The sequence below is a fragment of the Telopea speciosissima genome, chromosome 8, assembly GCF_018873765.1.
Source record: "Telopea speciosissima isolate NSW1024214 ecotype Mountain lineage chromosome 8, Tspe_v1, whole genome shotgun sequence".
Classification (NCBI taxonomy): Eukaryota; Viridiplantae; Streptophyta; class Magnoliopsida; order Proteales; family Proteaceae; genus Telopea; species Telopea speciosissima.
Window position 1 is genome coordinate 11,972,197 of NC_057923.1, and position 9,724 is coordinate 11,981,920.

At 37.1% G+C, this 9,724-nt stretch overlaps 1 protein-coding gene across 1 annotated transcript; it reads right to left on the reverse strand.

Annotated features, from left to right (window-relative positions):
• Window positions 1–5,110: 5,110 nt before the first annotated feature.
• LOC122670803 (MYB-like transcription factor EOBI) lies at window positions 5,111–9,132 on the reverse strand. Its single transcript, XM_043867791.1, has 3 exons — window positions 8,943–9,132; window positions 8,746–8,875; window positions 5,111–5,647 (listed from the first exon to the last, which is right to left on the reverse strand). The coding sequence occupies exons 1-3, from the start codon at window positions 9,088–9,090 to the stop codon at window positions 5,329–5,331; spliced, it is 597 nt and encodes a 198-aa protein (XP_043723726.1). The 5' UTR covers window positions 9,091–9,132; the 3' UTR covers window positions 5,111–5,328.
• Between the last annotated feature and the right edge of the window lie 592 nt (window positions 9,133–9,724).

A 9,724-nucleotide genomic window follows, 5' to 3' on the forward strand; every position in this document is an offset into this window, starting at 1 on the left:
AGAAAAACTAAGTCCTTTTGAATCCAATCAAAAAATTTAAAAGAAAAAGCCCAAAAAGGACTGGCCACACTATTGTTTCCCATCTTTATATACAGTGAGTCTAGCTCTAACATAGAGTACGTAGTAGATCCAAGCATAAGTTATGCTTAGCAGATATGCTCATAATGCACCTTCTATCATGTTCCTGTCATTTAGGTGGTCCATCTAAGAAGGCCTTTCTCTATGGTCCATCAAACTAATTTTGACATGTGACAAAATGATGTAGCAATCTTAAATGCTCACAGATATCGGCACCGGTATCAATCACAATATCAATATCGATATGTATCAATCTTATTAGGTTGTATTTGACTGATATGCATGGGATCAAAACATCATTTTTCTAAAAAAAAGGGTTACTATACTGTATCGGCGAATGCGTTCGATTTGATACCGATATCTAAAACCATGTTGTAAGGATTAAAGCCAAATTCAATTATATAACCCACGTATAAACATTTTTCCTGTTATTTTGGTTGTTTATTTATTTTCAACAAATTTTTAACAATTTATGAAACTATTGTGTAACAGATTTAAAAAACTTTGTTTAACCACATAGCCAACAGTGGGGGTCCTAACCCCTATCTGTCCTTAAAATTTGGGCACCACTCAAACTGCCATGAGGTAGATATTAGGGCGTAGAAGATACTAGAGCCCTTTATTTAATGCAAAATAATTTAGATATTGTACATTGTTTGGATCCAGGTAACAAATTTACTCAATTGTGATTATTAGATTGAATCCAACTAGTTAACATTTTTAGTCTTCTATCTGTTGATAATTTTGTAAAAGCTATTTTAGGCTTTGGTATGCATTCTCAGAATAGATTTTAGGTTTAGAACGCATTCAGAAACCGATTCTTCTCTATTTTCCTACTACAAATGTGTTCTAAACCCATAACCTATTATATTCTCTCATTATTAGGAAAGGGTATGATAACTTGAAGGCCCATATTTGTCACTACGCTAGTGACAGAGCCATGGAACATGGGCATGGGCTAAGAAATAAATACTAATATCAATGGGTCCAATTGGGCTTATGTTGGCCAACACCAAGATGTATTCCCTTAGTATCACAAACCCAAAGCCCATCAAATTTATATATTTTTTTCCTCTTAGATTTCAATGTAAAACACTTAATTGTGAGATATTAAAGGAGGAATATATTATTGAAATGAAATATAAAAAAATTGGAAAACCAATTCCATTTAAAATTTTAGGATATTGTTTTGGCAAGATATTGTTGGTATCTTGATCATTGATAAGGGAAGAAGAACATGGCCCGATCGTGTGGCCCTTGCACCTGCGTTAGGGGCCAATGGAAACAAAGGGTTTTTTCATTTTGTAGGGGGTGGGGCGGTCATTTCAACGGAGGCTGTGTTTGGATGCTGGGCCCATGCGATTGGCTAGCACTCTTCCTATATCAGAGAAATATAAATAAAATTCACAGATGATATTTAACTATTAGGGGAAAAAAAATGCTGTCAGACTAAGTACTGCACGCTAGTGCTTCACTGTGTCTATCTCTCTCTTTCCACGTTTAAAACCCTTATTTGGAATCTGGAGCAGTAGAGTACGAGTAATAATTAATAATTCTCATGTTCTTACAAAGCCTACCCCCATCCATTGGCCCTTAAACCTTCGACCTTTAGTTTCCAGTTCTAATTTTGGTTCAATTCCATGGTCGAATCACCATACAGTAGAGAACCAATTAACATAAAACTTTTTTTAATTAAGATAGAATGTGATAAAATCTCCAATTCAATTGGTACAGTAATTGGTTTGACCAGTGTAATGGTGACCGATTCACAAGTTAATTATGGCGCATTATTCTTGTAACCCTTTCAGCAGAAGCCAGTATCTACCTTTCGGAACCTCTCTTCAACAAGCATTAATATCATATCATTCCGATCCCCTGTTACCATCCAGTCTCTCGATGGGAAAATACCTTACGTTTGTCATGTTCTCTATTTGTTTTATGTATTTTGCTTTCCTTTGCTTGGTATTGGACGCGTATGAATGAATAACATCCTTTCTATCAAAAAACAAAATTTGTAGGTGCAAACTTGGAATAATCTCTTTCTCCTTTGGGTTCACAAATGCCCTCTTAAGTTTTAATATTTTCCAAAATACCCTTATGAATTCCAAATAAGGGATTACAATTAGGGATGTAAACGGATCGGATTCGGATCGGATACGGATCGGATGTGATCGGAGCCGGATATTCCCCGACCAATTCGGATACCTCTAAACGGATTCGGATGCGGATCGGATTCGGATTTTCGACCATCTTTACATCTCCGCCTTGTGTAACCCGACCTTCCTCCCCTAGTGGATACAATTCACTCTCAATCCATATCTCTTAGATCATGATTCTCTTTTCATCATATTCTAGAACCTATTGAATCTTCAAAACCCTCAAAATCATTATTTACTTAATTTTTATTATTAAGTATTTGGATTTTTTTGGACGGATTTTAATCGGAGTATTCGGATTATTTCCGGATATCTCTAAACGAATACGGATGCCCCTAAAGCGGACACGGATGCAGATTCGGATTCGGATTTCGGTTATCCATTTACATCCCTAATTACAATTGGGGCAATAGGAACATAGCTGCAACCTGGGCAGCAACCAATTTTTGTCCTGCAATCACCACCTTGTTTTAAAAATCGGTTGATCTTGACTCCAATGGTTCCTTGTCCAAAATCTAAGGTTAGGGCAATTTAGGACGAATTCCAGTCTATTTTGATCCGATCCAAATCTCAATTCCAAGTGTTTAAACCTTGACAGTGAGCTTAACATGCCCATGTGATATATAAAATCAACCCACTTACGACAAGTTGATACATGGCAAGGTTAGAACGAGGAACTCTAACTTCTACAATATAGATTCACAAAAGTCAATGTTATAGTGTGCCAGAGATGTCAGGCACGCCACCCTCTCGTGGAAAGGTCTATGCACACTGTCCTCGAACAGAGAGGCCTAGACATTCCTTCGTCATGCTAAAAAGTCAGATTTATACATCTGCCACTTCCCCTGTAAATAAAAAGGTGAACCTCAAGATAAATTCTTGAGACAACATTCGTAAATTATTCCATTCACTACTGCTCTCTTACCATTCCAAACTCTTATCTAATTTTTAGATTCTAATTTAAGCATCAGAGAGTCTTCAGCAAAGTCCAACTTTGTCCTTCTCTAATTGTGCTCACTTCCATTCAGATTTCAGTGACAACGCTTTCCAATTCACATTAAAATAGAAAATGGATTAACTACATCACTAAATCCTAGAAAGACAGTAATCCTTGTTTTATAGGTAAAACGTACAAAATCAAAGCACCATCCACTAGCTAGCTAGCTAGCTTCCTATATCCGATTTCCCCCATTTCCTCACGTTTGATGTGATAGTTTATTGCCGACCCATTATGTGATATTTCCTTGTCTTTCACGTGGCCATTATCTCACTTCCCTCAACTTTCTCCACATATTTAAAACGTGAAGAAAACAAAAAGTTACAGTACCAACCCCATTATTACGTTGCGCAACTTGTTCCTTTCGTATTTTCAGACACTCACAATTGCCCCCAAATCAAAGGTACTTTTTCTATTTCCTATATATAATTCTCTGACGAAAGGGGAATTCATTCTCATCTTCTGCAAATGAATGCCCCTTCATAGATGAGATGAGTTCGATCTCATCATCCACAGAGAGAGAGAGAGAGAGATTTCAATCTCATCTTCTGAAGATGATATGAGATGAGAGATGAGTTGATAAAATGGGTTGGATAGATCTCATCATCTTGTGCATGTGAATGAGGTTTAGCTCTCATCTTCATATAAAACTTGTTCTCATGTGGGATTGCTTACATTGTTGTGACAACCTTTAAAAACCAAAGGATAATATTATTCCACATCAGCAGAATACCTAACTTTTGCTTCACATAGAGGAAAGAAAAGCCACCAGCTGGGTCATCAGGTCAAGTGTCCTTAACTTGAGTTTGAAATAACTATACCAATCTAGGGTTTGCAAAAACCCTTAATAATAATAATAAAGATCACCACATGGTGGTTACACTACCTAGCTTGGAACCAGACATGGATGGACCTTTGGTTTTTGTTTTACAATTTTTTTCAATGATATAGTGAACATGGTTTTATTGTTCACATGTGAGCACCTCCCTTGTTACCGTTTAAAGAGTTTGGTTCATGTCCAAGTCAATATTTGCTTGGCCATGCACGAAAATGGATATATAGTTAGGGTTACTTGGCTCTCTCTCTCTCTCTCTCTCTTAAGTTCAAAATACTTACTTGGGTTTAGACTTCAGACACATCTTTCATCCACAAGCCACCAACCCAATTGCCTAAACATTAGTGGAAAAAGAAGGAAACCTATTTACTTCCTTATTCTTTCTCAATCTTTTCTTCAAAATAAAAAATTTTCATTTCTTATGGGAAAAGAAACTCCTGCCAACTTAACTAAAAAAGGGTATATCCACTGCATGATGGAAAATTATCTCCTCCAGATCTCTGCCCAGCCCAGTTCCCTAGTCCCTTTAATAAGGGAGGGGGTGGACCCCACCCGGGCAGACTGTTCAGGCAAGAGTAAGGTGGTCATTATCCGCCCCCTTATTAGGGAAACTGGGAAACTGGAGGGGATAAAGATCTGTGCATGAGGCTCTCCCGCCACACAACCGGCCTTACCCCATTTCGCAGAGAAGCTTTTGCTCGACTTAAACCCACGACCATTAGATCATAATGGAGCAACCTTATTGTTGCGCCCGTGTCCGACCTCTTCCTACCAACTTAACTGTTAACTCCAATTAGGGCAAGTATTAGATTAACCACATAATTATACTAAGAGTTCCATAAGAATCCATAAGACATGAATAGGTTTAAGTTCATAAGAGTCAATTCTTAGGGGAAACATAAAGTCAATTAGCTTGTTTTGATAAGGAAAAACTAAATTAATTATCATCTAAATAGATTACTCATGCCCTTTTCAAGATAAAGTCCCATGATTATCAGATCTAAACCATATGAATTAACAAATCTAAACCCCTTTTTTTTTTCCCTCAATTTTCTTGTTGTTGAGATAATAAGCAAAAACAGTCTCACTTATTACAGTATTTGGATTTAATAGATACTGTGTCTCTCTATTATATATTACAACCCAGAGGTGGACTAGTAACTAACATTGAAAATTCTTAATAGTATTACTATGGACATAACAGCTACTATATATAACTTCAAACTATAAAAACTTATATAAACTATAAAAATTTTATTTGTTCAATCGTTGTTAAGTAACTGCATAGACCAGAGATCCTCAACACTTGGCCAGAAGTTTTCATTTGATTCAGTAGGTAAAGGAACTGGGAAAGCTTCCAAGGTTCCAGCATAAGATGATGGTGAGTAAACTTCCATTCCATCTCCAACTTCATAAATGTTATTACTTGTGCTAGTAGCTTCATTGTGGTTCAGTTCATGAGGATTATTCTGTCTTGGATATGGTTCTGCTTGCTTAATATGCTTTTGAATCCTTGTTCTCCAGTAATTCTTTATTTCATTATCAGTTCTTCCTGGAAGATGTTTTGCAATCTTTGACCACCTGCAAGGTAGAGAGGTATATATATGTTTGTAAATGAAGAAAAGCTAGCTAGGAAATCTATAAGAATTTTCAAACTTTGGGTAGAAACCAACAAATCATAATTTATTAGATTATTTACAAAAATACGGAACTACTGATCAAATAAATAAAGCTTTGGTTTTCAAATATTGTGAGATAATTTCCTTTACACTACCCCCATTAAGATGAGCTTGTCTCAATGGTAGTCCACTATTTTAGCCACGTGGTAGGATGATGTGGCAATTCCCACCATTGATGGGTTGTAGGAATTGAATTTTCCTGCTACTTGGGTTCGCAGCAAGAGAAATGAAATCTCAAAGGATATTTTGGAAAATACTAAAACCTAGGAGGGTAATTTGTGAACCCAAGGGGAAACTGAATTATTCCATTCCTTTGGTTGTGAGCCTGGGTAGCAGGAAAGTCCCTGCAACCCGGGTAACAGCAAAAAATTTTCCATTGGATAGACAGATCCAAGTTTGGACCAGTCACCCTCAAATTTCATAACCTTATGTAATCATATACTCTTCCATGTACTGGCACCATGCACGTACCTTCTAATGGACCTCGCTCTCCTCCAGCCGTGGTGGGAGGTGGAGGATCCAGTTCAGCAGAAACAGGGGGGTTTTGGTCATTTTATAGGGAGGACCGCCTGTGAAATGACCCAAACACCCCTGTTTTTGCTCGACTGGATCCTCCAGCTCCCGTCACAGCTGGAGGAGAGCCGAATACCCTTCTCATACTCCTTATATTTTCAAAGCTTTATTTTGTTAGACTGGGGTCTACCTTCTTCCCCAAAATATGGACCTCATCCAATCTGCCGCATGGGATATATTTGAGCAGTTGAAATAAGTTTATCTAAACGGGCAGTTGAGGATACCTATGCACTAACATTATAGGGTTCTTATAGGAATTTTCAAAAACACACATTCACAGACTACATAACAGTGGCAATAAAAATTATGTGGTAACTGATTCAGCTTCATTTACAGTTAACATTGACAGTAAAAATTGCAGTTGCATCAGCAAAAATGAATGAATGAGGTTTCACATCAGATAATTACCAAGTAAGTAAATATTGATCATTTCTCTTCTCAAAAAAAAAAAAAAAAGGGTTAGTATTATTCAAATTCTAAGCATGTATGTGGTCCTAGAAATTACATTCTTTCCTCCTCATATAACAGATACATGGACCATTTTTTTTTTTTTTTGGTAATAGCTCTTTATTTAGTAACGTAGAACCTCATGGCTGAAGATTACAGAACTCCAAAATCCATAGATCGAAAATAGGTCATACTATCCTAGAAGGTAGCAGTTATAATCTAGTTCAATTATGGAAGTCATAGGATATGGTTTGCAATTCAATTTCTAAGGTTACAGTAATCATGATTTTCATCTTTCACTTATTTAGGTTTAAAGTTTTAATCCCTAAATAAGCACAATTAGACTTTAAGTTGTTCTATGAGACAAAGAGAGAGAGAGAGAGAGAGAGAGAGTAGGGTCACAAGTAAAACTGTAAGAGGAGTTGCTGGTAGGACCCTAAGGCAAAGGACTAATGCCCTTTGTCCTGATTTTCTTCAAAAGCCAAACCATGCATATGATTGCTTGCGAGAAAATGCCTACCCCAATCATAGGAGAAGAGCTGAATCGAATCTTCTTTGATGAGGAAAGTTCACGTGCCAGTGATTGAACTGGGCAATCCTTGAAAGGAAAGCTTTTATTGTATGGATCATGTGTCCATGGCTATCACCCCTATATGTAGGAATTAATTTGGTCGACAAAGGGCAACTAGTACACTTCATCCGAGAAAACCTTGTGGTCTTTGCACTTTCTAACTAAATTAAGCAAAGAAAAACTAATATTTTTATGAATTTTTATCCTCTCAAGTGCAGTCTAGTGCACCTTTAAAGTGCATTGGACAGTGCACTGCACTTGAGAGGATGAAAATCCAATATATTTTACGGAATTATTAAATCTCATCTCATGAAGATACCAAAAAGGAAAATTTATCTTATGTAACATAGAAAGGAAAATAATAGCGCATTTGATGGATAATAGTTATGTTTGGAGTTTAGTCCCACATCGGTTACTAATTAGCCTACAACCCCATATGCATTTGGGAGTCCCCTTTATTTACAAGTTCAAACTTTAGGGACCTGCCAGGGGGGACTGTTGGGAGATTTTAGTCCCACATCAGCTACTAACTAGTTTACAACGCCACCCTTGTACACTTGGGAGTCCTTATAGGCTCTTTCTTAATAAGCCCTATTCCATCTCATGCATGTGGCCCAAGAAATCCTTTTTATGAAAAGAAAATCTAATTACTAGTTAGAGGTTATAAGGTTAGATCACGCCAAACAGGAGTAGATATACCAAGGTCTCACATATTATTAACTACCCTACAACCCCCCCCCCCCTCCTTTATACACTTGGGAGTCCTTACAAGCCCCCTCATGCATGTGGCCCAATAAATCCTTTTTTATGTAGAGAAAATCTAATTACTAGTTAGAGGTTAGTTATGACATGTAAGGTTTGATCATGCCAAACAAGAATAGAGATCAAGAGGTCTCACATATTATTAACTACCCTACAACCCCCCTTATACACTTGGGAATCCTTACAAGATCTTTCTCAATAAGCCCTACTCCATCCCTTGCATGTAGCCCAAGAAATCCTTTTTATGAACAAAAAACCTAATTACTAGTTAGAGGTTAATTTAAGGTTAGATCATGCCAAACAGGAGTAGAGACCAAGGTCTTAAATATTTTTAACAAGATCAGATCCCGAATTTGACCCTTATTTGGATGTAAAATGCAAATTTTCGCGTAAATATAATTTGCATGAAAAATTTTACAACAAAATAAGTAAACCCTAATATTTTTTTTAAAAAAAAAAATCTGATTTCTTGAGTTTAAATGAGAGAGAGGGTGATTGCACCAAAAATGCCAAGAAACCCACGTAATTTGCACCAAAAATTCAAAGAACCCACGTAGATTAGTAGATTCTCCTTTCATTTACGCAGCAAGTAAGAAGGGAAGGGCCTGAAGAGTTGAAGAAGAAGAACTATTAAGCTATGGTCTCACCTGTTTCCCCACCTAGCATGTAGTTCCATGATCAAGAGCTGTTCTTCAGGTGTAATATTACCTCTTCGGACGTCCGGCCTCAGGTAATTCAGCCATCGAAGACGGCAGCTTTTTCCAGTACGTTTCAAGCCTGAAAAAAAAACTGACCTAAGGATAAGGTTTTAATGGCCATAATATACAGAGAAGAGGTTTTTTACCTGCCGAACGTGCCAGTGTGTTCCAAACTCCTTCACCATGATTAGCTATGTAGTTTATAAGAATGAGATCTTCTTCCATGGTCCATGGTCCTTTCCTTACTTCTACTTCTTGGGAGCTGCTGCTACTACTACCTCCTTTCTTATCCATCTTTGAAGAACTTAATTGGAGAAAAAAGAAGAGAGAGATAGAGAGAGAGAGACAGGGAAATGTCTTGGGGGACTGGTGGGTTTGAAACTACTAGCTAGGGTTTATATAGAGAGAGTTTCTTTAAATCAAACTTGCCACATGAATAAGTCTTAATCATCAAGATTAGAGGAACTTTTAACCTAACATTCGAAGCAAAGATGTACGTTTCTTAATCAAATCACATGGAAACCACAAAACATGGATTTAGTGGTTGGAAAATACATGAGTCTGCCTCATCTATTCATGCTTAAGGTTATGTTTGGTTGCATGTAAAGAAAAGTAAAATCACTTTTGAAAAAGAAAAATGAAAGTTTTGTGACCATAATCGTGTAACATACCTAAAATTTTTACTATATTTGGTAAAAGATTGAGTTTTCCTTAAGTCACGATGAATGGGGAATCCATTCACCACGGGGCTTCAGATGCGTGTGGGAGGGTATGTTGGGGAACATACTAAAACCCTATAGGAGTTTGTAAAGCCTAGGATGGTGTGGTGAACCTTCACATGCGGTGAAGGAAAACTTTATGCTTTGGTAAATATAGGAGAGGGATCGACACACGGTCAGAGTATATTGACATCTTTCACAATAAGCCA

Excerpts from the sequence above, each read along its gene's own strand:
- LOC122670803 (XM_043867791.1), bottom strand. The coding sequence starts at position 9,090 with ATGGATAAGAAAGGAGGTAGTAGTAGCAGCAGCTCCCAAGAAGTAGAA. Across the intron at positions 8,876-8,942 it reads CACACTGGCACGTTCGGCAG|GCTTGAAACGTACTGGAAAA; the intron begins GTAAAAAACCTC and ends TTTTTTTTTCAG. Across the intron at positions 5,648-8,745 it reads CATGCTAGGTGGGGAAACAG|GTGGTCAAAGATTGCAAAAC; the intron begins GTGAGACCATAG and ends TCTACCTTGCAG.